At 45.4% G+C, this 27,451-nt stretch overlaps 2 protein-coding genes across 4 annotated transcripts in view; both read right to left on the reverse strand.

Annotated features, from left to right (window-relative positions):
• Positions 1-508: 508 nt before the first annotated feature.
• On the reverse strand, positions 509-5,832 carry lamp5 (lysosomal associated membrane protein family member 5). The gene is made up of 6 exons (XM_058057127.1): positions 5,331-5,832; positions 4,900-5,078; positions 3,023-3,154; positions 1,861-1,957; positions 1,569-1,757; positions 509-1,398 (listed from the first exon to the last, which is right to left on the reverse strand). The coding sequence occupies exons 1-6, from the start codon at positions 5,380-5,382 to the stop codon at positions 1,220-1,222; spliced, it is 828 nt and encodes a 275-aa protein (XP_057913110.1). The 5' UTR covers positions 5,383-5,832; the 3' UTR covers positions 509-1,219.
• An 888-nt stretch (positions 5,833-6,720) lies between these two features.
• Positions 6,721-27,451, reverse strand: part of LOC131107634 (1-phosphatidylinositol 4,5-bisphosphate phosphodiesterase beta-4-like) — a 44,546-nt gene continuing 23,815 nt past the window's right edge. The window contains exons 7-39 of one of the 3 annotated variants that reach the window (XM_058057845.1): positions 27,227-27,370; positions 24,565-24,644; positions 24,436-24,489; positions 24,259-24,340; positions 24,071-24,171; positions 22,516-22,573; positions 21,805-21,913; positions 21,299-21,509; positions 21,142-21,235; positions 20,950-21,029; positions 20,785-20,869; positions 20,610-20,700; positions 20,437-20,532; positions 19,463-19,611; positions 19,281-19,376; positions 19,069-19,213; positions 18,658-18,742; positions 17,897-18,021; positions 16,042-16,093; positions 15,727-15,829; positions 15,483-15,647; positions 13,398-13,602; positions 12,943-13,031; positions 12,694-12,850; positions 12,292-12,407; positions 12,095-12,210; positions 11,577-11,652; positions 11,332-11,507; positions 10,189-10,290; positions 10,060-10,117; positions 9,730-9,816; positions 9,302-9,341; positions 6,721-8,088 (exon numbers count right to left, since the gene is read on the reverse strand). In XM_058057845.1, coding sequence (XP_057913828.1) covers positions 8,012-8,088; positions 9,302-9,341; positions 9,730-9,816; positions 10,060-10,117; positions 10,189-10,290; positions 11,332-11,507; positions 11,577-11,652; positions 12,095-12,210; positions 12,292-12,407; positions 12,694-12,850; positions 12,943-13,031; positions 13,398-13,602; positions 15,483-15,647; positions 15,727-15,829; positions 16,042-16,093; positions 17,897-18,021; positions 18,658-18,742; positions 19,069-19,213; positions 19,281-19,376; positions 19,463-19,611; positions 20,437-20,532; positions 20,610-20,700; positions 20,785-20,869; positions 20,950-21,029; positions 21,142-21,235; positions 21,299-21,509; positions 21,805-21,913; positions 22,516-22,573; positions 24,071-24,171; positions 24,259-24,340; positions 24,436-24,489; positions 24,565-24,644; positions 27,227-27,370 — 3,504 coding nt within the window. In that variant the 3' untranslated portion in view covers positions 6,721-8,011. Of the gene's footprint in view, positions 8,089-9,301; positions 9,342-9,729; positions 9,817-10,059; positions 10,118-10,188; positions 10,291-11,331; positions 11,508-11,576; positions 11,653-12,094; positions 12,211-12,291; positions 12,408-12,693; positions 12,851-12,942; positions 13,032-13,397; positions 13,603-15,482; positions 15,648-15,726; positions 15,830-16,041; positions 16,094-17,896; positions 18,022-18,657; positions 18,743-19,068; positions 19,214-19,280; positions 19,377-19,462; positions 19,612-20,436; positions 20,533-20,609; positions 20,701-20,784; positions 20,870-20,949; positions 21,030-21,141; positions 21,236-21,298; positions 21,510-21,804; positions 21,914-22,515; positions 22,574-24,070; positions 24,172-24,258; positions 24,341-24,435; positions 24,490-24,564; positions 24,645-27,226; positions 27,371-27,451 lie in introns of those variants that run through there. The other 2 variants (XM_058057847.1, XM_058057848.1) reach the window with 2 other exon arrangements.

Consider the following 27,451-nt stretch of genomic DNA (forward strand, 5'->3'; position numbering starts at 1 on the left):
ACTTACCAACTATCAAAGCCTTTGCTGGGAAAAGACTGGATCCATCCATCCATCCATCATCAACCAACTTGAACTAATACATGACAAATGCCATTGTGGCATCTTAACGCTGGAAAATCTTTGTTAGCTAGGCTATGTCTCCTTCCGTGTTGAGAAGTAGTCAACGGCACATTTTGAGTGGGGGGCGGGGCGTGAAATGGCGCGGTGAGCGCGAATTTAAAATTAGGCGACTCCCATTGGCTGCCAAGTAGGAGGCGGGACCATAGACCATCCAATGAGAACGCGACATAGCAGAAGAAGAGCCGGAAGAGATCAGAAGCTTCGCTAGCTAGTAAGATTTAGCTAGCGATTTTGAGTCGGTCTAAGCTATGGTGCACTCTGGCAACTTTTCTACAGTAAAATACTTTTCCTCTTACTCCCATTCCACACTTTTTAGAACACACGCTGGTAAATTGTAAAAATAAACAATACAAGACATATTATAATTCGTTGAATCATCAATCAAAGCCATTTATTGATTGAGCCGATCATGATTTCAGCCAAGCCAATATTAGACCAAATCATATCAAACATTTAAAGTGATCTTTTCAACAATAGAAAAAGAAAACAAAAAAAAGCGTGAAAATAAATGATGAATTATTAAGAATAACTTTATTGACAGACAACATTTCAACTGACAAACATTTCGGAGTTGTTGTCGGAAGGTCGGTATGACCTTCATCGTGTGTCCATAAATCAGCGTCGCAGGCGGATGTTTGACACCGCTCGTCTTTCATCAAGCGCTTGTCTCTTCATGTCGGCCACTAAATCAATAGTTCATCTGTCCTCCGACTCCTCCCGTCACTCACGTGGCTGCCACGAGGAGGAGGAAGAGGAGGAGGAGGAAGATCAAAGAACACAGCCCAGGAACTTTTATTTTTTAATGCATAGACTTTCTTCTCCTGTCTGGACATTTTGAAAAAAAAAAAAAAAAAAAGAGATATGAAAGACAACACTGCACGACGAGACGTCCACCATGAACAAACAACGACAGGTCAAAGGTCAGGAAGCCGGAAAGATAACAAGAAGTTGACGTGGTGTCGAAGGAGGTGTGGCTTCTGTGTGGGAGGCGTGGTCTCAGTGAGAGCAGGTTTCTTTGGAGGGTCGACGACATCCATGCAAGCAAAAATGGCAAAACGTCCACTCCCCTCGCCCCGCCCCCGCCCCGCCCCGCCCCGCCCTACATGTTCTTGTACATGGAGCGGTCGCGGGGAAGTTGCGGCTGGCTGGCGGCGGTCAGCTTGAGGTGGAAGTGGTACACCGTCAGCGTGATCACGATGATCAGCGCCAGGATCAGACCCAAGATCAGCGGCAGGGTCTCCTCCAGGCGCTCGCGCTGGTCCGTCATGCACTTGTAGGCTGCCATGCACACACACACACACATGGTGTCCATTACTGGAAAAAGAACCATGGCAAAAACAATATACTACTACTACTACTACTACTACTACTACTACTACTACCAGTACCGATACCAATAATAATAATAAGGCTTGAGGTCCAGGTTGAGCCATCATCTTCATACTCACGCTCACTGAAGACAAAGTCGGAGGTCATGTCGAAGGGTTGAATCTGGATATCGTACATGGCCACGGTCACGCCCTTCTGGTGGTCGCTGCTGATGAGGGTGAGGGTCTGCTGGGCCGTGCACACGTATGAGCGCCCGGCGGGCGTCACCAAGGCCGACAGGCGGTGCGTGTTGGCTGTGTGCTTCCCGGCTGCGGGGAGGGGGGGGGGGGGGGGACGCAGACATGTACGTCGGTACACAGTGTGGGGGCATGTGGGGTCGTGTGGGGTGGGTGAAGCGAGAGAAAGACTTACGGTTGTAGGCGTTGATGAAGTGTGTGCTTTCTGACGTGTCGTACACAAACTGAACCTTGCTGATCTTCCACACGTCCACGCCCTTCCCACGCATGTCCTGCAAGGCACCACAGTGTACTCTAGTGTAGTATCGTATAGTGTAGTGTGGTGTAGTGTAATGTAGTATACTGTAGTGTACTGTAGTGTAGTGTGGTGTAGAGTAGTATGGCATAGTGTAGTGTAGTGTGGTGTAGTGTAGTATAGTGTAGTGTGGTGCAGTGTACTGTAGTGTAGTATTGTGTAGTGTGGTGTAGTGTACTGTAGTGTAGTATGGCATTGTGTAGTGTAGTGTACTGTAGTGTAGTTTAGTGTAGTGTAGTGTAGTGTTGTGTACTATAGCGTGGTGTAGTGTACTGTAGTGTACTGTAGTGTAATTTAATGGGGTGTAGTGTACTGTAGTGTAATTTAATGGGGTGTAGTGTAGTACAGTGTGGTTGTAGTGTACTGTAGTGTAGTACAGTGTGGTTGTAGTGTACTGTAGTGTAGTGTGGTGTAGTGTACTGTAGTATAGTGTAGTGTACTGTAGTATAGTATAGTGTGGTATAGTGTACTGTAGTGTCGTAGAGTGTAGTATAGTGTGGTTGCAGTGTACAGTAGTGCAGTGTAGTGTGGTTGTAGTGTAGTATTGTGTAGTGTGGTGTAGTGTACTGTAATGTAGTATGGCATTGTGTAGTGTAGTGTACTGTAGTGTAGTTTAGTGTGGTGTAGTGTTGTGTACTATAGTGTGGTGTAGTGTACTGTAGTGTAATTTAGTGTGGCGTAGTGTACTGTAGTGTAGTGTACTGTAGTGTAGTGCAGTGTGGTTGTAGTGTACTGTAGTGTAGTGTGGTGTAGTGTACTGTAGTATAGTGTAGTGTACTGTAGTATAGTATAGTGTGGTATAGTGTATTTTGTGTCGTATAGTGTAGTATAGTGTGGTTGCAGTGTACAGTAGTGCAGTGTAGTGTGGTTGTAGTGTAGTGTAGTGTAGTATAGTGTAGTGTAGTGCACTGTGGTGTAGTGTACTGTAGCATAGTGTAGTGTAATGTATTGTAGCATAGTGTAGTGCGGTGTGGAACACTGTAGTGTAGTGTACTGCAGTGTAGTGTACTGTAGTATAGTATAGTGTGGTGTAGTGTAGTACCTTGGAGAAGAAGATGCGTAGCGAGTAAGCGTTGTTCTTCCAGCTAATGTGAATCTCTGACTCCGCGCCGCCACACTTGCCATCAATCTGAGCCCCACGAGGCAGCGTGAAGGACGCCTGCTCCGTGATCAGCTGTACACACGCACACACACACACACGCACACACACACACGCACACACACGGCGAGAGTCAAGCAGGTGCAAGGCTGCCACTTTTACTTTGGACTTGAATGAGCAGTTTTTACCCATAAAGGGAAGAGAAAATGAGTCATTCATCTTCACTCTTGAAAGGAAATTCAACTTTGATGATGCTGACTCAGCACTTGACCCACAAACACCCCGTATCCATGCATACAAATCAACTATTATTGATCTTAAATCAGCGCCGTGGTGCTTCATTCCATTTGGTAGAACATCCTCACGCCCAACACGCCTGACAGTGTGAATCAGAAAGAATCTTTCAGCAGCAGTCAAGAGGAACACACGGAAAAATGGGGAATATTAGCAAAGACAAAACAGCTTCTTAGGAATGAAAATGGACCTTTTATGATACGGAGTCAGCATTTTACGCACACGCACACACACGCCAGTTTCCCCCAAAATGCGCTTTCAATCATCTCAAGGCGTTTTTAAAGCACAGGATTCTGGTTTTGCTAGACATGCATATTTGACGTTTAAATGCAACTTGACGGAACAAAGAATGGAACAGAAGCTGAAGTTGGGAAAAATAAGGTTTAAACCAGGGGTCTCAAACATGCGGCCCGCGGGCCAAATGTGGCCCGCAGGACACTAATTTGAGGCCCCCGCCTTGATATGAAAGTTTAATGTTAGTGCCGCCCATGCAAGTTTGATACGGATGCTGTATGGTATCATGTACCCAGAAAAAATTATTACGTTTGATTCATGTTCATGTTAAAGGTTAAATAACTGTTAATAGTTATCCTCCCTATCCGTGTGGAAGTGGTACGTTTTTGGCTATTTAAGTTTAAAGGAAATAACTTGAAGGCTACCGTTTAGGTCGCTAGCTCTCTAGTTTGCGAGTTAGCATGTGTTGTGTTGCGCAATATGTTGTAAATAAAAAGAGTATAAATGTGACTATAGTCGTGTTTTGTCATGTCTACAGGGCTCTAATAATGCTTTGTTCATTTTAATCTGAAAAAAATAATTTGTCTACCCACCAACTATATGTGGTTTCTTAAGTTTTTATTATTTGCCATTTTATTATTATTATTATTATATTTATTTATTACTGATTGATTTTCTTTATTCTTGATTTGTTGATTTATTTTTCATCTTATTTTGTGCAGAAAAATAAAAATTAACATATTTGAGAACAGTGGAATGTTTTATCAGAGCTTTTATTGTAGAAAATTGGAACCAAAGCAAAGTTGCTAGCAAGAGTTGAATCCGCATTGAATCCGCATTGATGGGAATGAAACGTGCACGCTTTTAGAATGCAGAGTCAGCATTCCCCTTCCATTCACGCACCCACCGTCTCACTTGGACGATGACAAACCAGCGGACATTTGACATTTGACCCCAACTGCAGGAAGGCACCTGACCCAACATGTACGGTCATTATTATTCCTACTATAAGTGAGTATGACATTAGCATTAGCATTATTAGCATTAGACTAAGACGACACGTCTGCACAGTCAGCATTTTACACATGAACGCGCAGCCTCCAATGAATGAATTTTAATCAACTTTTCACCATCAATGACGTAATTGTGAGCACGCGTGGCTCACGTGATGATTGACACGACTCAAATAAAAAATGGAAAAGAAGCGCGAAGCATTCATTGAAGCCCAGCTTGACTTTTACGCACGAGCATCCATTGACCCTTCGAGGGAGGGGGTGGGGGGGAAAACTTACGTCAATCCGGTTGAGCGCGAGCACGTCGTACGGCACGAGGAATTTCACGGCGAACTCCACCATAAGACACGTGGTTCCGTTCTCCCTGACGGCAAAGATGGCACGGTCCGGATTGTTGGACAGCCCGGACAAGTTCTCGCCCTCCTGCTCGGCCAGGACCGCGGACAGAACCAGCACACCTGCACGAGAAAGGGAGGGGGGCGATTGGGGGGGAGGAGGGGGGGTGTCACTCTGCTCCGCAAAACACGCGCAGTCAGCACAAATCTTTCCAAAAAAGAAAAGTCCCCATCTTTTTTTTTTTTTTTTGGAAGTGGAAAAGTGATGATGACCCACGCACACGTACACGCACACGCACACGCACACGCACTGCAGTGTGGAGTCACGACACACGCACACGCACATACTGTACACACACGCGCGCACCTACGTACCCAGCAGCAGGAGCCGGGAGCTCTCCGTGGTGCTGAAACCTACTCGACTCATCTTCAGCACTTTCCCCCCCGCTGGAGGAGCGGATCAGGACCGAGTGGATCCACCTGAGCGCAGCAGAAACAAGACCAGGAAAGAGGAGAGCAGAAGGGGAGGAGAGGAGGGAGGAAAGGGGGAGGAGAGAGAGGAAGCGAGAGAGGGAGGGAGGATGGATGTCTCCACTCGGCGCGCACTCAAAATTCCACGCAAATGCACCAAAAAGTCCACTTCACCCAAGTCCTGGTTGGCCTCCAGACTGGGGTCCTAAGATCCAAGCAACAAATCCTTCTTTTCTTCTTCAGTTCTTCTTCAGCTCCCCAAATCACACCGTGCACGTCACTGGATATCCGCGTGCGTGATTCCCCGCAGTGGCTCCCGATGAAAAGGTGGAGCTCATGCTGCTGCAGGTTCTGCTTGGAAGTGAAGCGTGACGGGAGACCCCCCCCCCCCCCCCACGCACGGCAAGGCAACAAAAGCGAGCCTCGTCTTTTATTCGCTACTTTTGCAGAAGTAAAGCAAAAAAAGTCAGATTTCTGAATGAGCTTCTTATTCTCGTATTCACATTTTACAACAAATCCGGAATTGGTAAAGAACCCCCCCCCCCCCCATCAAGGAGGAATAAATGCAACGGTGTAGAACCCGAGGAATACAAAAAGAGAAAAGGAAAAGCAACTCTTCTGCTTTGGTTTCCTACTGCAGGTTGCAAAAGGGAGCTGCATCAGGCGCGTGCACTGTGGTGTCAACGTGACCCCTCCCCCTTTGAGGAACACTGCAGAACCCGACAGAAGCAGCTCATTTCTCCTCAGTTGCGTGCATCTGCAACTGTAGCCACACTGACATCTGTGGCCTTCAAAACTTCTTCATGACTTTCAACTTCATTGGTCATGTTCTGGTTTTTTTTTGTTGGAAATATTTCTAGACATATTTTTTATTTTTCTAGTATTTTTCTAGTATTTTTTCCATACACATCTGAGAAGTTTTAAGGAGACAAAACAGGATGTTTGGAGCAAGCTGCTGCCGTTGCAGAAGAAGATGTTTCTGTTCCAGGTTGGATGCATTGAGGAACCTTTCCATGTGTTGGAGCAAAGATGGTGCTTTCTGGCATGTTTGGGACAACAACTGCGTGGAAATGCAGCCTTTTTCCTTCCACAAGAAGTTTTCTCCAAGAAGATAAACAGGAAGTTGCTAATCCTCACTTGTCAACTTTTTTTTTTACACTTCAAAGTGAAGACAGTTACTTCAAACCTTGCCTGTACACTCAATAAAAGGTTGCATGATGGCCACAGTTTGACCCTGGAACAGATTATTTGCATTTGTGAAGGTAAGACCACACAAAGATGGGCAGGCGAGATGTTCCCATGTTCCACCTTGGTTTATTGGTACACAGACTATAAAACAGTATTAAAGGAGCTGGCTAGCCTCCCTTGCTAGGAGTTACAAGAAGAATAGAAATAGAAAATAAGAACATGCACGGTTGGTTGGCGAGCTAGCGTCAAAAATGAGAGAAAATTAGCAAAGGAGGAGAATTGAGCAAAAAAAAAAGTGTGTGTGGAGCCACTAGAAAGACAGGAAGTGCAAAGAGAACAGCCTTCAACAATCTTTAGAACTACAACATATCTAATATATATATATATATATGTTCATGTATTTATATATGTATATCTTTATATAAATAAGCCTTTACTGTTGGCATTTGATGGCAAAACAACATGACAAAGTGGAATAAACATCCTAAGAAGTGTAAATAAAGCCGTGGAGTAAAAGCACTTTAAAAAAGTCATTGTAGTCGTCAGCTGCGTGTGTGTGTGTGTGTGTGTGTGTTTGGGGGGAAATAAAAGTCACTGTTTCATTGTGTGGTCATGTTTGCTTGTGGATGCTCAGTTGCCGTGGCAACCTGCTTACATTGTGTTAAAAAGCAGAGTGTGTGTGTGTGTGTCAGTAGTACACAAAAGGAGCTCGTTTCTTCTTCTTTTGGCCCCAAAAAAGTGACAAACGGGAGGACGTTGATGAAGGAAGCATTTGGGCGGCCATTTTTGTAGTTTTTCAGCCTTGCCTGACATTTCTTTATTGTTAATGTATGTCATCTAAGGGCTGATTTTGGTGACATAAATGAATAAAATGTGTTAAAATGATATTATATGTAAAAAGGCGCATGATATATTACATAGTACGAATACGAAATATGACACGTGAAGAGCCTCTTCTTCTGTGAAAATTGTTGCAACCACAATCCCACCCCTCCCCCCCCACGCCCGCCCCACCGGCCGCTTGGGCTGTTACATTTCTGCCAAATACACCACATGGTGGCGCTGTTATTAAAGCCCAGAAGCAACCAAACTTGGTACGCGCCTTCAAGGGACAGTGTGGGGCAAATTTCAGTAAGATGAGGTGAAAAACATGGCTGCCATCAAACAAAACATTGAACTAATTGTCCAAAACCTGCTGGATTGCTGACCCCCAGGGGGCGCCATGTGGAGAAAAATAGAAGATGGTGAAGGCGTGCTCCCTTCCTGGCGGGTCTGCGATGACGGCTGAGTGGTACAAAGCCAGTACACGTACGCGTGTGCATGATGGGGGGCGTGGGCTGAGTTACCGGTAGACACGGCGTGGGGGGCGGGGCTACAGCAAGTTTGCGTGAGGACAGTCAAGCGCTCACACCACCGTGGTGGGTCTGCGCTCCATCTCCTCCTCCAGCTTGGCCATCTGCTGCAGGTCCTTGGCCTGCAAACACACACACATGCCAATCAACACGTAGCCCCGCCCCCCAGCACTCCTGGTAGAAGTCATTGACACGAAAAGGCGGGACAGGGCGCCTTCCTCAACTTCCTGTAATCAGGCTACTTCTGCTGACTATCTTTCAGAATAAAACACTTTCAGAATAAAATTGTATGTACTGTACATAATATGGATTTTTTTGGGCCGTTGGCATCAACAGCTGTGGCTGTAGGCGACCTCCTGGGATATTCTTTCGTATCTGAAGTCCAGTCATCCTTCATGGCGGAGTGGAAAGGCGACTATAGGGATGTTACTTCAAGTCTAGAGGACTCCAATCATCTTAAAAAGCATATCAGCGTGTTTTCTATGCCAAAATACTACATTTATGAATATTCAACCCTACTTCAGGGAAATTCACTTACTACACTACAACATTGGTTCTGTTGTTGATGATATGCTGTGTTCATACACTACAACATTGGTTCTGTTGATGATATGCTGTGTTTATACACTACAACATTGGTTCTGTTGTTGATATGCTGTGTTCAAACAATACAACATTGGTTCTGTTGTTGATATGCTGTGTTCATACACTACAACATTGGTTCTGTTGTTGATTATATGCTGTGTCCAAACACTACAACATTGGTTCTGTTGTTGATTATATGCTGTGTCCAAACACTACAACATTGGTTCTGTTGTTGATTATATGATGTGTCCAAACACTACAGCATTGGTTCTGTTGTTGATTATATGCTGTGTTCATACACTACAACATTGGTTCTGTTGTTGATTATATGCTGTGTTCATACACTACAACGTTGGTTCTGTTGTTGATGATATGCTGTGTTCATACACTACAACATTGGTTCTGTTGTTGATTATATGCTGTGTTCATACACTACAACATTGGTTCTGTTGCGGAGTGCTATTTTTTTCGTTTTCTCATGCACTCCAAATCTAAGGTGACTATAGGGGTGTTATTTCATGTCTTGAGGGCTCTAATGATGTTCAAAGTGTTATGTAGCGTAGTAATATTTTCTACTCAAGTTCAATTGGAAAGAGTGTGTACGCCCCCCCCCCCCCCACACACACATCCTATGGTACAGCAGATGTTGAAGTGAAAAATGATGGTGGTTGAAAGTAGCCAATGCTAAAGTTAGCATCCTTAACTAGGATGCTAACCTTGAAGTGAGGATGAGGATGATGACGGTCTTACCTGCAAGCTTTTGTTTGTTTGCATGGTGGGATGTCAAAAGCTGTGCCAGGAGAAGCAAATCATATTCACAAATTAAATCATATCAATACACGCACTGTATACTCTACATGCGTACTCTGCATGTACTCACATGTACACACTCCTACAATACACACAAACATGGAGGAACAAACCAATCGTATACACACATCGTGCAGTATTCACGTGTACTTATGTAAAGCATAGGCATGTGTGTATAGTATGTGTAGTTATACACACATCGTGCAGTATTCACGTGTACTTATGGAGAACATAGGCATGTGTGTATAGTATGTGTAGTTATACACACATCGTGCAGTATTCACGTGTACTTATGTAGAGCATAGATATAGAATGTGTAGTCATACACACACACAATGCAGTACTCCTGTGTACTTATGTAGAGGTACCTGCTGATTGAACTTGTCCAGTTTGTCCACCTGCTCTCTCTGGTTTTTCTCCAGCTGTTCCATCTCCTTCTGGTGCTTCATGGCCAGCTGCACATGGACATATACAGACATACTATATATATATATACATATATAGATATACATACACACACATTATATATATATACATAATATATATATATATATATATATACAGTACATAGAATGCATATATAGTGTATTAGTATCAACCATGGAGTGTAGTAATTGGAGTGAGTATTGTGTAGATGGATGTAGTTGTGTATGTTGGGGGGTGATAATAAAGAAGTAATAATAAAGAAGAGCACCCACTCTCTTCCTCTCATCCATGAACTTCTTGGTGTTGCTGCTGTTCAACTCTCGCACTCTCCTGGAGGACGACAACAAAACCAATCATGCAAATACATCAGCAACGTGTGCGTGTGCATGTGCGTGTGTTACCTTTCTCTCTCCGCCTTGTTTTTGATGCTCTTGTCCTGACTGATGGCTTTGCTGTTCTCCATGGACATCTTGGCCTGATTGGCTCGCATCTCTTTACTCTGTCTGCATGACACAACACAATACATTATTATGTATCATCATTTAACATCATCTGACAAGCATTTTATCACTAAAAACTAAAACAGAAATTTTATTTAAAGATGGAATAGATGGAGATGGATGGCCCGCATCCATCCATGTGGCCCGCAGGACACTAGTTTGAGGCCCCCGCCTTGATATGAAAGTTTAATGTTAGTGCGGCCCGCACAAGTTTGCTATGGATGCCGTATAGTATCATGTACCCAGAAAAAATTATTACGTTTGATTCATGTTCATGTTAAAGGTTAAATAACTGTTAATAGTTATCCTCCCTATCCGTGTGGAAGTGGTAACTTTTTTGGCTATTTAAGTTGAAAGGAAATAACTTGAAGGCTACCGTTTAGGTCGCTAGCTCTCTAGTTTGCGAGTTAGCATGTGTCTCAAGACCCTGCAGTTGCGCAATATGTTGTAAATAAAAAGAGTATAAATGTGACTATAGTCGTGTTTTGTCATGTCTACAGGGCTCTAATAATGCTTTGTTCATTTTAATCTGAAAAAAATAATTTGTCTACCCACCAACTATATGTGGTTTCTTAAGTTTTTATTATTTGCCGTTTTATTATTATTATTATATTTATTTATTACTGATTTATTCTTGATTTATTTATTTATTTTTCATCTTATTTTGTGCAGAAAAATAAAAATTAAGATATTTGAGAACAGTGGAATGTTTTATCAGAGCTTTTCTTGTAGAAAATCGGAACCAAAGCACTGAAAAAGTTTGTATATTTTTCTGTTTTTAATTAATGCGTTTTTTGTTTTTTTTTGAAAACCTGATGCGGCCCAGCCTTGCCCAGACCCTAGCTCCAGTGCCCCCCAGGTAAATTGAGTTTGAGATCCCTAGTGTAGAAAGTACAGCCACAGCGCCCCCGCTGGTGGCAGCCAAGTAATGCGCCCATTTGCCTCAACGTGAGGCTGCCTCAGCGGCCAACCTTTAGTGATCAATAAATAAAGGCATTGATTTTCATGGCTGTTTGGAAGAAGAAAATATGAGGAGGTTCCCACCGCTCGTGGATGACCTTGAGCTGTCCGGTCTGCTGCTCCTGGACGCCGCTCAGCAGCTTCTTCAGGCTTTCGCACTGCTGAGTCACGTGGTTGTCCTTCATCTCCTGCTCCTCGTTGCCGTGGCTGCCGATCAGCTCCGACCACTCCTTGGTGTGCTGCGCCGTCATGTCCTTCACCTGCACGCCACAAAGTGCAGCCCGCTCACAACGCCACTCTACCTGCGGACGTCAGAGGGAAGGACGCACCTTGGACTTGTGATCAGACACCAGCGTCTGGATCTTATCTTCTGTCTCCTTCTTCAGGTCTTGGCAGTTGTTTTCCCTAAAATTACAAACATGTCGAGAAACATATATTACTTATACGCGCTGCTACTCTTCATTACGCAATCAACACATTCATGCTAACGCTAAGCTTTTCATTCTCACTCCAACACCCATACCACATTCATGCATATGTTCGTAAACATTGGACATTGAATGCAACTTGGATCCAAAACAAATTCCTGATACCCGACCACCCCCTCTCCAGCTCCACCGGGAGGACCCCATGGCGTTCCCAGCCCGACTGTGAGACATAATCCCTCCAGCGTGTCCTAGGTCTGCCCTGGCGGGCGTTCTCCCGGTGGGTGTGCCCACAACACCTCCCCACCAGGGACCTCACTGTGGACCACCTGGTATTCTTCTTTTCTTCTCACGGACTTCTTTTGAAGATGTAATATTCCAAGCGTATATTATCAGATGTGGAGAAATGATAGGCTCCTCACCCTCGTTTCTTCATGGCTTTGTCCAACAGCTTCTCCAGGATGGTCTTCTCCTTGTCGTGTGCAGACACCATCTTGTCCACCTGCGTGCAGTGCGCCTTCTGCATGATGTTTTGGTCCTGCAGCCCAGAAGGAATAAGAAGAAACATTCATCTGCGACGTAGCCACAAGCAGGAGGAGCCATCTTTGCACAAAGTCACCTTAGAGTGTTTCTTCTTCAAGGCGCTCAGCTCCTTCTGCTGCTTCTTCATCAGTTTCAGGTACGTCTTCATTTGCTTCAGGTCATCGATGCTCACATTGGGGACCAGCGTGTTGTCTGAAAAACACCATCAATACACACGTCAATTTTATTAGTAAGAGCATGATCAAATCCCAGTGCTATGCGGTATTGTGGTCACCAGGTGGCAGTAATGGTAAGACGTTAGCATACATGTCTTGCAGTAGCTTGCATGTCCCACACCATAGCAAAAAAAAAAAAGTTATCCTCTCATCTGGTGTGGAAGTGGTAACCTTTTTGCTTAAGTTGAGGAGAAATTAACTTGAGGCTAACTGGTTAGCTGGCAGGCACAAACGTTGCAATATGGTCTAAACAAAGGGCGCACCCTTCTTGGTCTCCGCTGTGTTGTTCTGGGCGGCGTTGGAAGTCTGCGCCATGTCGGAGCTGGTCTGAGGCGTGACGTTGGCCTTCACCGTGTCCCCTTTGCCTTTTCCCTTCTTGTCGTTCTTGGAGCTTCCGCTGGGAACGTCCGCAATGTCGTTCTGAAGGAGTAGGAAACGCATGAGCTCCCTAAGAATCCCCGCCCAGCGGATGCTAGCTTCATGCATGACTAAAAGGAACGCCGGAAGAGTACCGTGTCGATGCCGAGCGCTTTCATCTGGTCAGCTCTCTTCTCCGCGATGGTCAGAAACTTCTTTGGGTCTGAGAGAGCGTCCACGATGGCTGCAACACATCCACGCTTTCATTAAAAGCACAATAGTTTTCCACTAGACCTCCGATGGAAGCGTCAGCGAGGAACCATCGTTAGCATTAGAGGACAGCATCATAATTACTCAATCAGCAAAAATCCCCAAGGAGAATGGGATGTGGCTAATGACTGGAGTCAGATATTTCCTGGACTCCAACCCTTTGGCTTGATTTCATGTCCTCGTCATTTGCTCGGCTTTAAAGCTTCTATGGCCGTCATCATCATTTGTCACGAGTGCCCGAGGCGAACAGCGAAAGAAAGACAAACGAGGCTGCAGAAGGAGTCGGCGCCGTGAAAAACAGAAGCTGAAACAAAATGGAGATCAGGTTAGTTTTGCTCACCGCCGAAGCCGTCGGGCACGTAGGTCTTGAGGATGATCTGGCAGAAGATGGTGGGCAAGGAGAGGGGCTTGTTGCCCTCGTTCCTCAGCGAGATGTGACGGTAGCCGGCCTGCAGGCCGTCCAGGGGCAGGATGCGCTGGCCAATCAGCTTGTTGTTGTCATCGTACACGGCCAGGCGGAGGACGGCCAGGTCCGGCAGGATCACCTGGGTGGGACAGCAAAGCATGAGGCAGACCTGGACCTGGTCTTTCAGAGACGATGATGTCTAATGCTAGTCCTGTGGGACAGATAACAATGCTAGAATGCTCACCAGAGATGAATGAGTGGAAGTGGTCGTGTGTGTGTGGACTTGTGTGTGTGTGTGTGTGTGTGCACGCACAAGGTGAGCTTCTGAAGGTGTTTGTGTCGGAGCGTAAGCACGTGTGACAAAAGAGATCTTGCCAGCAGCTAGTGATGCTCCTGTGTGTGTGTGTGTGTGTAGTGTAGTGTTGTATAGGGTTGTGATTGATGGTGTGTGTTAAGGAGTGGGGAGTCACAGTCATGGCTGAGAGACTTCTCATTCTGCTGAGAACAGCAGTGTTATACACATGCACGCACACGTGCACGGACGCCCTGGCTTGTGCTATCAAGTACTACATCTTTGATATATTACCTGCCGATGAGCATGTATTTAACAGCTATTGGTTACCTTTACACATACATCAATAATAATCAATAATCACATAATAATATCATTGATTCAACTTTACATGTGATATATTCTGTTCAATACTTGTTACATTTAGAAAATATCAGTATCAAATATTCACTTATATGAGAAAATATTTTTTTTCTCAAAATGAAAACAAATGGACCTCATTCTTAAATCAATAACATTTTGGGCTGTTTGCAATACATGAAAGTGCATATAGATATAGTGTCATGTAATCAATAATATGGAAAATAAGTTTCTAGTCTTGATGTACCATGAATGTAGCCTCTTGGGGTAAAATAAGACTTGAACATGAATGGATGAAAGCTGATACAGTATGTAGAGCAGGGGTCTCAAACTCAATTTACTTGGGGGCCACTGGAGCTAGGGTCTGGGTGAGACTGGGCCGCATCAGGTTTCCCCAGCTCCCAAAAAAAACGCATTTATTAAAAACAGAAAAATATACAAACTTACAAAAACTATACAAAAACTTTTTCAGTGCTTTGGTTCTGATTTTCTACAATAAAAGCTCTGATAAAACATTCCACTGTTCTCAAATATCTTAATTTTTATTTTTCTGCACAAAATAAGATGAAAAATAAAGTAATAAATAAATATAATAATAATAATAATAAAACGGCAAATAATAAAAACTTAAGAAACCACATATAGTTGGTGGGTAGACAAATTATTTTTTTCAGATTAAAATGAACAAAGCATTATTAGAGCCCTGTAGACATGACAAAACACGACTATAGTCACATTTATTCTCTTTTTATTTACAACATATTGCGCAACTGCAGGGTCTTGAGACACATGCTAACTCGCAAACTAGAGAGCTAGCGACCTAAACGGTAGCCTCCAAGTTATTTCCTTTAAACTTTAAAAAGCCAAAAACTTACCACTTCCACACGGATAGGGAGGATAACTATTAACAGTTATTTAACCTTTAACATGAACATGAATCAAACGTAATAATTTTTTCTGGGTACATGATACCATACAGCATCCATATCAAACTTACGCGGGCCGCACGAACATTAAACTTTCATATCAAGGCGGGGGCCTCAAACTAGTGGCCTGCGGGCCACATTTGGCCCACGGGCCGCGTGTTTGAGACCCCTGATGTAGAGTGTTACAGTATGGTGTAGGAAAGTATGATGTATGTATGTTAGCATTTGGTTCCAGTCATCATCAAACACCCACCTGTATGGGCAACATGGCCATGGACCTATTCATATTCATATAGTGTGCTCAGTTATGGAAGAAAAGATAGTCCTCCTTCCAATGCAAAGTAATTCTAATACATGAAATTGCATACATTACACATACTAATATTCCATTTTACAATGAAAGTCAGCTGACGTAAGAACCAAGAGTCCAGCGCTGCCTACCTTCCTGAAGACGAAGGGCTCCTCGTTGTAGGCGGGGTTAAGGCCGTTGTTCATGACCATGCGTGTGCGGAACTCTTTGCGGATGGTGTCGGTCGGAAGGCCGTACATGTCCACCTCCACGTACGTGCCGATCTTCTTGTCGGACAGGAACTGGCCTGAGAACACCTGCGGTGGAAAGATAGAGGGAGGCTGAGCCACTTGGGAAAGGAAGAAGAGATCATCAAAGTGAGAAAGAATGTGTGACCTGGACACTGCAGGTGGCCGCGATGACGCCATCTACAGGCGTCTCGGAAAAAGGGTCAAACATCCGGTCGGACCGCCGCATGAAGTCGGGCTTCTGCAGATACCTTCAACACAATCAGTCAGAACTTTACATCAGCATACGGTCCCTATGCATTTATATTCAACTGATTGGACCTGATCTCTCCTTATAACATTATCACCTTATTCTGCTTATATTGCAACATTTCATTTTATTCTTCTAAAATGGCTGCCAATTGTTCTATTTTTTTTTCAGGAGTAAGAGAAGCAGTCGTATGTATGGAGGGCGCTCTCTTACCCGCATGAGCCGTTGTATTCAAACTTGCCCTGGTTCAACTGCATGGCCAGATCTGAAAAATACACACAAATCAAATGATGGAAAAACCCTCCCACCCCCCCCACAGCTTCCGTGTACGCAGCTGCTAGAGAGAGCGCCATATGCTCAACCCTGCAGCCTCTTGCTCATGGGCATGCGGGCACGGGGCAACAGCTGCTTTCCAACAGGCTGCATGCACGACTCCCTCACGCAGACAGGGCACGTACGGGCCGCGCTTGAAAAGCACCACACTCGCAACGCCTCTAATTCCGTTCAGGGTCACTTAAGAGTACGTGGCAAACGTCCTCATCCACAATGCCGAGCCCAATTCCTTGTATTCCTGAAAATAATTCTTTTTACTTACTAGGTCTGCCAAGATACGAGACCTGGCATGCTAACCATGAAATCAATAACTGAATTAATGACAACCACTGAAGATGAAGTGGCTGATCAATACATGGCAATGTGCCTAGGTGTCTGCCAGGAAGAGAGTTCGGCACCTTTCATGCATAGAACAACGGCATGAACAGAGTGAGCCCTTTCGTCAGTCATACAGTGCGGATGGGGGTAGGCGGGGCCAGAAGAGTGTCACAGTGTAGAGTAGAAGTGGGTAGGTTATAATATATTGTCATGGATTATTTGACTGTACTATTATCTCATTCCGGGGCGGCATGGCGGTCTAGTGGTTAGCGCGCAGACCTCACAGCTAGGAGACCAGGGTTCAATTCCACCCTCGGCCATCTCTGTGTGGAGTTTGCATGTTCTCCCTGTGCATGCATGGGTTTTCTCCGGGTACTCCGGTTTCCTCCCGCATTCCAAAAACATGCTAGGTTAATTGGCGACTCCAAATTGTCCATAGTGAGTGAGTGTGAATGGTTGTTTGTCTATATGTGCTCTGTGATTGGCTGGCGACCAGTCCAGGGTGTACCCCGCCTCTCGCCCAAAGACATCTGGATTAGACTCCAGCACCCCCGCGACCCTCGTGAGGAAAAAGCAGTAGAAAATGAATGAATGAATGAATGATCTCATTCCCAAAAAGAGAAATATTGATGCAATAGGACAGCTTCGTGATTGGAATTCTTACGCCAAACACAAGAAAACAAAAAGGACAAATACGATGGCCACAATTCCAGCCTGGAACACATGAGACTTGAGCTTCTAAGCTTCTAGAGCAGGGGTCAGCAACCTACGGCTCCAGAGCCGCATGTGGCTCTTCAGCCTCTTTGTTGTGGCTCCCTTTGCAATGCTCAAATATTTGTTTTAACACCCAAATGAGGAAAATATGCATCTTTGTAATTACTTTTGAAAAAAATGGGACTTTCTGTGAGACCGTATACTAGCAAGAGTACTTGATCAACTCCGCTTTTTCTCCTCTGAACTACTTTGATACCCCAAAATTCCCTCCAAATCTGGCAGTCAATCAAAATCTTGGGAGACTCGCAATTTGCTCTGGATGTGAACATGTTGCTACACATTTCTTGCACGGGGAGAACATGCAAACTCCACACAGAGATAGCCGAGGGTGGGATTGAACTCGGGTCTCCTAGCTGTGAGGTCTGCGCGCTAATCACTCGACCGCTATGCAGCCCCTATATTCTGCTGTTAAATTATGTTTCACGGCTCCATTCTATTTTTCTTCAGTGAGCGAGGGGGTAAAATGGCTCTTTTGATAGTAAAGGTTGCCGACCCCTGTTCTAGAGCTTTGAAACCAGGCCTCACATCACCGTGCACCGACACCTCCTCACGTTGACAACTGACACCGTTACCCTCATTCATCCATCCCGTGTGTGTGTGTGTGTGTGTGTGTGTGTGTGGTCCACGTTGCGTGATGCGGTACCTGGGGTCTGGAAGTTGAGCGAGACCATCTGGCAGCCCGCGTTCCAGAAGATCTGAGGCATGTAATTACTGGAGTCCACTCGGCCCCCTTTGGGGTAGATACGGCTCATCTGACGCTTGTTGTAGCTGCACTGATGCTCAGGAAAAATGACAGCAAAGACACACAGAGCATGCATGTGTGTGTGCACGTGTGTGCACGTGTGTGTGTGCATCAGATGGACGACAGGACTATTTTTAGTGTGAACAGCTTGGGTTGAGCAGTCCCACTGGAGGAGGAGGAGGTAAAATGGCATACAGTGGATCCCCACACATTCACCAGCCCACAAACCGACTCATTTGTGTCATTTCTGTGTTTATAAACACATCTAAGTTGCTCATTCTTCACACATCCAAGATAGTAATCCCTCCTTCATGGCGGTTCATTGCTTCGAGACCAGAAGTATTTCCACAAATACAAATACCACAGAAAACTTTCTAAATTTTTCTTAACATTATTAGAGCCCTCCAGAGATGAAATAACACCCCTATAGTCACCTTTACACTCCTTTTACCCAATATAGTAGACATAAGACTGCTGGAGGATTAGCATTAAATGCTTAATGACTAATAACAGGCTGTAGTCAACCACGGAAGAGTGATCAATGGAGGGAGGGGCCACCAAAAGTCTCGCTGGTGACACCTCCAATGCTAATATTACATGTCTTCATATCCAAGTCAAGCAACAAGTGAAACACTTTTAGGAAAGCTCAACCAAAAGGATACTTGACAAACTCGATGGCGTTGGTCTTCAGGTAGCCGAGGCCCACCGACTCATTGAAAGATGACATGTTGTGGTGGATGTTTTTGTCTGGAGAAGATGACAAGGTCAAGATCATTCATACAAAAGGTTGAAAAAATGGTAAGAATGTACTGGTGGATCTGAAGGAGCTTCAAAATACAGGTTCCAAATGCATAAAGAAGAAATAGGAAGGAATAGGTGCAGATGGTGGAAGATGCAGAAAGCTTTGTGTGAGGGTTATGTTGTGGTCATGTGTGGATCCTTAGGGGCCAATACAAAGGGCTGAAAAGGAGCATCTCTGAAGACCACAGCTGAGAACTCGCATCCCAGAAGAGTGACGTGTTCTCTTTTGTGTGCCAGTCAAAGTGGAAGAGAAGATATCAAAGAACGCTCACCCTCGGCCACATCGAAACTCTGGAACTTGACGGGCTGTGCGTAGTTGACCATGGCGGACAGGTAGGGGTGGATGTTGGTGGTGGCGCCCACGTACGTGTACTGAGCGATGAGAGCCTCCTCCAGGTCCTCTGAGCCCTCGCCACCCTGATCAGACACATTTTAGGATTAGATTGAGATTAAGATTCCATCCAGATATGATGCTGCTTGCAACCTTCTTGTTGTTGTCTGGGTCGGACGCCTCTGAGATATCTGTGGCGTCTGCTGCTTCTGTAGCTTCTGACATATCAGCTGCATCATCTTCAGGCACCTGGACCAACAGATAGAGACAACGCCGTGTTAAGGTGTGTCTGATATCCATGCTGGACGTAGTAGCTAGCTCAGATGGCCGCGGACCTTCTTGACGCTGTTGCTACGCTCCTCGTCCTTCTTGGCGTTCACAGCGTTTGACTGCGTATCACCGGTGGCTTCTTTTTCGCTGTTCGCCTCAGACAAGCTGCTGGGCGCCTCTGATGTCACATCCTTCTCCTCGGCCTCCTTTTCTCCTACACGCACAATGAGACGGCATCAGCAAGACAACAAAGTAAGAGAATGAAGGGCCCCCCTTTGCACTCGCTAACGTGCATCACAGGAACGGAGATGAGGACAGGGACATAGTGGGTCCCCTTTCGGGTCCCCAAGGAACTGTCCTTGCAGCTGATGATGATTTGCTGATGTTTGCTTTGTTTTTGACACGTGTTCAAAAACCATAAAATATGTTCCAAGGTCAACCAGACATCCGGGCCAAATGTCCCACCCTTTCTGGTTCCTAGTGGACTAATCAGTCTACTCCCAAATGTACACACACAATATAGCAGGTCAATCACTGTTTTCTAATTTTTCTATGTTCTATGTCAATATTTTTTATGATTTTTGCCCATTTGAATGCCCATGATGTCACCGTTATTGCTTGGAAAATCAAAGTCAGAGGTTTCTTTCCATGTAATAAATGTCAAAGAAGGGTTTTCTTTGCCTTGCACATCATCCATAATCCTTTTTCTATGTGTTCTAAAGATATACAAGTAGGTAAAAATAGGCAGCTAATGAACACACGGCATGGACACACCTATTCCGCCTCCAAAAAGTCCATCATGTGAGCTGCATATTAAGGGCATTGTTATTATTCTTCTTAGGAACATTGTTACGCCCAAGAACTAACTTCCTGGCGTAGTGACACCTGGCCACTAGCTACTAGCGGCTAGCTACTAGCGACTAGCTTTAACACACACTGGCTCCCAATGCTTCATGCCGCTAGCCAAAGGTAACGCTACATGTTTTGAGTGTATGCGACTTTTATACATGAGAGCCCTGATCCACCAACACCATCTGACCGTTCTCTGTGTCGTCCTCGTTCTCCTCTCCCATGATGATGGCGGTGGTGTTGGTTTCGCCCGCCTCCATGTGCTTCTTGAAGGCCTCAAGCTGCTCTGTGTGACATGAACATATTCCACGTAAGTCGGCTTCGTGGAGGACGGGCAGCGTAGAGGCTGAGCCGCTTGCTTACTTTGTTCCACTTCGGGTTTCAAGCGTTTGTTTTTGATGAGGATCTTACGCCTGAGGTCGTTTGGAGAGGGAAGAGGGCGTCCGGATTCAATCTGTACGAGGAAAAAGTTGAAATTTATAAGTGGCAGAAGAGGTCAAACAGAGGAAAACAAAGGACATGGCATAAGAGAAGTTACCGGGAAGTTATCCAAGGGTTGTTTCAGGAGGAAGTCCCCAAAGATCTCCTCACAATACTTGGCCATCTTGTACTGCTGTGGTTTACTGGGGGGTGCAAAGCATGAGCTAGCGTCAACAGCATGCATGTACTGCACCTCCAACTCAAAACTGGAACTGGGACGTACCAGCAGTGGTTTTCGAAAGATAAAATAACAGGAAACTCCGATGTGACGAACGCCGTCTCTTTGATGGCTTGGATGACGTCCTGTGTGAGAACATGATTCTTTCAGAGAGAACCGGGAGGAGTCACAGTGGATGCAGGACCACAGTCTGACCACAAGAGGGTGTCCACGCAGCACGTAAGAGAGAGCGTTCACCTTGAAGAGGATGTCTGTGCACATGGCCTTGCCGTGGGTGATGATGGGCTCCTGGTCCTCTCCTTTGCCGTCCCAGCAGTCCAGCTCCACACACCTGACACAAAGCAAACATCTCTGCTATTCCGGCAGAGCGACATTGAAGGCAGCGTTGCGGTACCTGCATCCAGACAGCAGGGCCTGGCGGTACATCTCCACAGACGACTTTCCTCCGAACTGTCGCCCCGTCAGGTAGGAGTTATGCGAGGAGCTGATGAAGTAGTGGGCCAGGGGCTGGTCCATGTCCTGGTACAGCTCCAGCCGGTCCAGGAAGACCGGAGCATTCTCGTCCGACATCAGGTACCTGCAGAAGCCATCGCTGGACATGAGGCCTAAGGGAAAACAAGACGAATGAATGCCCAGGGACTTAGACGGCAGGTCCTAGTTCTTTCTCTGCACAGTCATCTCATCTCATGGTATCACTCTTTCTCCTCGCTATATCACGTTTTAAAATAAAATCAACACATGATGGCTGTTTCGTGGTTGACTATGGCCTATTATTAGTCCTAAAATATCATAAGACAACTTCTACGGAGACGGAGACTGACCGAATACACTCCTACAGGCTGTACTTTCACTATCACACCACCAGATGGCAGCACATGCCCATACTTTTACTCTTCCTACCTTTCTTCTTCAGCTCATCGTCCCGCTCGTATTTGTCTATGATCTGCGTGGCTCTCTTGGGGTCGTAGAAGGGGAACAGGATCTCGTTCAGCCGGGGATCCCGCTGGTTCTGGGAATCATACGTTCCGGGTCAGGCGTCACACAAACAAATCCACAAACCGAAGAACAGAGAGAGATGAACAGTGGTGGCACACAGCACACAGGTGACGCAACATGGGACTGAAGGATGTCTGCGTGGAAGAACGCAGGAGGTGACTTCATGTTCCACTAGTATGGTGATACAATAAGAGTAGGGGGGGTACGCTGCTTATGTTCATCTAACCCAAAGCTCCAATTAGCGTGCTGCCAGCGTGTGCGGCAAGCAGGAACCATTCAGCCACAGAACACAGCCAGCAGGGAACCAGACCAGCCCGGCCAGAGAGCTACCCTCCCGTTGCCATGGCAACACCAATCAGACCAGGGCAGGGCAGGCAAGCGACGGCGGCGGCAGAGAGAGAGAGAGGGATGAGCAATGAGAGATGAGGGGTGGCATGCAGAGGCGGAGTCGGGCGGAAGTTGCCCTTGGAAGGATGTCTGGAAGTCACACGTCTCCTTAATGGAGTCGTAGGGAAATGGGGGGCAACTTCTGCCCGGGGGGCGTGGAGGGAAGCTGAGGGGGATAAAAGGAGCAGGCACGGCAAGCTACTGCAAAAACAAGAAGAAAGAGCTTACTTCATTCAGAAAGCTGACTAACTGGTCTACAGTTAAATAATCACTTTTGCTCCCATTGCTGCAAAGGAATTGATTAGAAGAGAAAACAAAAAGAAAAGGTTACGCTCCTGGAAACAGTCAGTTGTCACGTATGAGAATGTGGTCATCAGCTACAAGCAGGTTAGGCTCATCACATCAAGTCATTAGTGCGGCACCGCAAGATGCAGGAGCGCTATCAAGGCATTCTTCTTCCTGCTGAGAGGGAGGTGGGGGGGGGGGTCACGCCAGGACGGCCGCTGACTGGCGGGGACACGCTTTTATTGCTCAGGCTTCAAAACGCCACCGTGGAACCTCCCGTGTCCCCTTCAGCTTTGGAAAAGAGCCGTGTGCTCAAGTCAAAGTATCCTGCAACACCTCAACTAGCATTCGTCTTTTTCAGAAAGAAATCATAACATTCAAACATCATAACACAAACACACACAAAGGCAGCAGACCCACTGCTGCACCCAAAGAAAACACCTTCATCCATCCATCCATCTTCTATGTCGCTTATCCTCACTGGGGTATGGCTATGCTGGCCAGCTGACTTTGGGAGAAAGAACCTCTTTTGGATGAATATTCATGTAAACCTCTATTATCACTACTTGTCTAGATGACTGCACAGTACTAACCTAACCTACAGTACTAACCTGACCTGCAGTACCGAACGAACCTACAGTACCGACCTGACCTACAGTACCGACCGAACCTACAGTACCAACCTGACGTACAGTACCGACCTGACCTACAGTACCAACCGAACCTACAGTACCGACCGAACCTACAGTACTAACCTAACCTACAGTACCGACCTGACCTACAGTACCGACCTGACCTACAGTACCGACCGAACCGACAGTACCGACCGAACCTACAGTACCAACCTGACCTACAGTACCAACCTGACCTACAGTACCAACCTGACCTACAGTACCGACCTGACCAACAGTACCGACCTGACCTACAGTACCAACCGAACCTACAGTACCAACCGAACCTACAGTACCAACCGAACCTACAGTACCAACCGAACCTCAGCCTTGGCTAGCGGGGAAATAACCAATCCATGTATCAATACTTGTCCATTCAACTTCAACTACGTTTGACCTTCTATTGATTTTCTACAGTAAAAACCATCCTTTATTTTTTTCATCTATTTGACACTTTTAGAGAACATGAATAATAATAATAATAATTCTTTGACAAACGTTGACAGCTCATGAAGTCTCTCTACACAAGAGACTGCATCAACAGCGCCACTGTTGGTTGGCAAGTGAAAGGAACAGTGAAAGGAAAGTTGATATTAAATTTTTTTTAACCAATTTTAGAGGTTGGATAATATGCAAAAAGTGCATTTCATTTTTAGATTTAGGAAAAATGAATCGGTTGTTATTTTTAAAATAATTTTAAATGGTATATGGATCTTATTGATTAATATCAAGATCTGTTATTCCTGCCAGGTACGGAATTATGAATGCGAGTCAGTGAAGTGCAAGAAAAGCACTTCACTGACTCAAAAGTAGAAAGGGGTTCTTACATCTTCTTGAAGAGGTCCTCTATGTCGGTGCGGGGACAGATCTTCTGTGTGAGGGCGTAGAAAATGTCAAACGTAAACGCTGACGGCTCAATCTCGTCATTCTGTAGATGGAAATCATCCAGAACATCCGCGTTAAATTGAGGTGAGCCACTGAACCGCCGGCAACTCCTGTGGAAAGCATTCCTGACCTTGCCACTCGGAAGGCCCAAGTCCTTCAGAGCCTGGAAAATCCCCTTCTCCGTCTTGCCTGATGCAAACGTCCGTGTAATCCTTGAAAGGGGATGTGTTAGACAGAAGCGCAGAGGATTTCTCTGGCATAGAAATGAGTTCATGCAGCCGACACGTGAGCGTGGATTGACTCTCACCCTCTGACGGGAATCTTGCCATTCACGTTGGTCAGGACGCACATTCTCATCCAGCTAAGGCAAGGACACACAAAACAGGACACATTAGAAGCTCGCTTGAGGGCCAGCCCTGCCGCAAGGTGCACTCACTGCTTCTTCAGGCACGTCATTGGACACACGTTGTTGGCCTTGAAGTTGTGAATCACCGAGCGCAGCCCTTCTGTCCATTTCTGGAAACATCACACAAGAAGATGCCATGCAGTATTTGTCTGAATACGCGAGCAAACACCCATCGAGATTGCCATGTGCTGGGATTGCAGCAAGACGTGACAATGCATGCCATGCTGCACATTACAAGTGCATCACAGCAGGTCACGTGATGCAAACATAATGCCTGCTTGTCTCCACATTTGGGCTTTGCTGTCAGGTCGGCAGCATACCATGCACACTCCTCCATAAAGATGTGTGTCAAACCAGCTAGCCTAACCTTTGTGGCCAGATTAAAAAGCCAAATGATTCCAGATAATAAAAAAAAAAGTAATTTAGCAAGCAGCATATCATGCATGGTCATAGTCTGATCACGTGACGTCACACACAGCACTGCTATTAGCAACCTTTGGGTCTGAACTACCCCTGAGTGTTTTTTTTCTTGCTTCTTTATCGCAGACAGCAGCATATCATGCACCATCTTGAGTAAACACAGCGCTTTGGGTGGAATTCAATCCCTGTGACTGCAGCAGCAAGTATGAACGAAGGTGAGCCACTAGGTGAGCAGGAGAGTCTTAGCCCGTGGCAGCCTAGCACATTCTGGCTGACATGACGATAACGCCATGAAGCCAGCTCACAGGACCCGCAGGGCCCGCAGTCTGTTGCTAGCAGCAGTCCCCGTGTTAGCATGATGTAAATAAGTCCATCACGTCCTGAGGTCTGCCACTGTGGCTTCATGCTGGGAGGTGCTGATGGGTGTCCTGGTGTGTTTGGGAGCGTGTGAGCCAGTGAGGAACATGGCGGGCTGGGGCGCTTGAACCTGTGGGCAAAGATGCTGTGTGCATATTGGGGCCGTGATGATGATGGCTGGTGTTTTTTGGCAGCCATGTTTGCTCTTAGTCTTTTGTTTTAATCTCTTCTAGAGGTGATCCTTTTAGTCTTTTAGTCCGTCTATGGCAGGGGTCTCAAACTCAATTTACTTGGGGGCCACTGGAGCTCGGGTCTGGGTGAGACTGGGCCGCATCAGGTTTTCAAAAAAAAAAAAACGCATTTATTAAAAACTAAAACATTTAAAAAACTTCGCTTTGGTTCCAATTTTCAACAAGAAAAGCTCTGTTCTCAAGTATCTTACTTTTTATTTTTCTACACAAAATAAGATGAAAAATAAATAAACAAATCAAGAATAAAGAAAATCAATCAATCAGTAATAAATAAATAAATATAATAATAATAATAATAATAAAACGGCAAATAATAAAAACTTAAGAAACCACATATAGTTGGTGGGTAGACAAATTATTTTTTTCACATTAAAATGAACAAAGCATTATTAGAGCCCTGTAGACATGACAAAACACGACTATAGTCACATTTATACTCTTTTTATTTACAACATATTCCGCAACTGCAGGGTCTTGAGACACATGCTAACTCGCAAACTAGAGAGCGAGCGACCAAAACGGTAGCCTTCAAGTTATTTCCTTTAAACTTAAATAGCCAAAAACTTACCACTTCCACACGGATAGGGAGGATAACTATTAACAGTTATTTAACCTTTAACATGAACATGAATCAAACGTAATTATTTTTTCTGGGTACATGATACCATACAGCATCCATATCAAACTTGAGCGGGCCGCACTAACATTAAACTTTCATATCAAGGCGGGGGCCTCAAACTGGTGTGTGGCCCGCGAGCCGCGTGTTTGAGACCCCTGGTCTATGGCAATAGTTGTAGCTTTAGTTTAGCCAAGTTTCAAATCAAACCGACTGTTGGACACTTTCACTTTGCTATACATCAAATTAGACAAAATGTCCCATATTCTGAAGGTTTTCCTGTCAAAGTATATATTTGATACAGTTGTACCAAGCGCTGTGCGATAAGGGGAAGCCTCGTCTTTGTCGTGACTAGCCCGTCACTAATACACAAACTTTATCGTAAGAAAGACTTGTCTGTCACTCATACACACACTCGTGACAAAGACTAACTTACAGGAAGACGGCTGTCTCAGGGTGAGTTGCGCACACACACACACACACACACACACACACACACACATAGACACTCACACAAGCTGCAGCGCTGTTGTTTTAGAGCATGGTGACGAGTGAGCGGATGACTAATGTCAGGATCCACGAGAGCCCCATGGGGATCAGGATCCACGAGGGCCCCATAGGGATGTGGCCCACACACGCTCCAAGCAACAGGTGATGTTTATTGATAGAATATTTATGATGATGACGTCTTTATTAAATTATGGTTGTGGTTGTTTGCTGTGAACATAAACATGGCCTGGACCATGTCAGCAGACCCACTTTTGGACCAGATTGCATAGCAGCTATTTATTTGAATAGGTATACTTAAGTTGATATGATATATTAAGTCCAGTATATACTACTAATATTGATGGATCTATTATTTATTGTATGTGTTGGTTTGATATTATTTGAAATATATTCCACTTCCTTTATATCCTATATATTATATTCCTACGTCTACTGCTCAATGTGCCTTAGACTGGACAGCCCATCACATTCACATCCCAAGGTGGTGGTTTGTCCTTGTCATAAAGAGGAGGCCAGAATAAAGAAGCAGGTGATTTACCCTGGCGGTGTCCGGGTTCTCCGCCACCATGAACATGAAGCTGAGGTTGACCAGGTCGGCCCCGCTGCAGATGCAGATGATGCAGCCCTCCAGGTCGGCTTCCGTCTTCCCCGTGGCCTCGAATGAGGACAGGATCTTTGGGTCCTGACACAAGAAGGTCTTTTATTGCTATGGACACTCCACAACATTCACACACAGCGATGGCCAGCAGCAGGCTAATTGCAT

Source organism: Doryrhamphus excisus, chromosome 19 (assembly GCF_030265055.1).
Source record: "Doryrhamphus excisus isolate RoL2022-K1 chromosome 19, RoL_Dexc_1.0, whole genome shotgun sequence".
Classification (NCBI taxonomy): Eukaryota; Metazoa; Chordata; class Actinopteri; order Syngnathiformes; family Syngnathidae; genus Doryrhamphus; species Doryrhamphus excisus.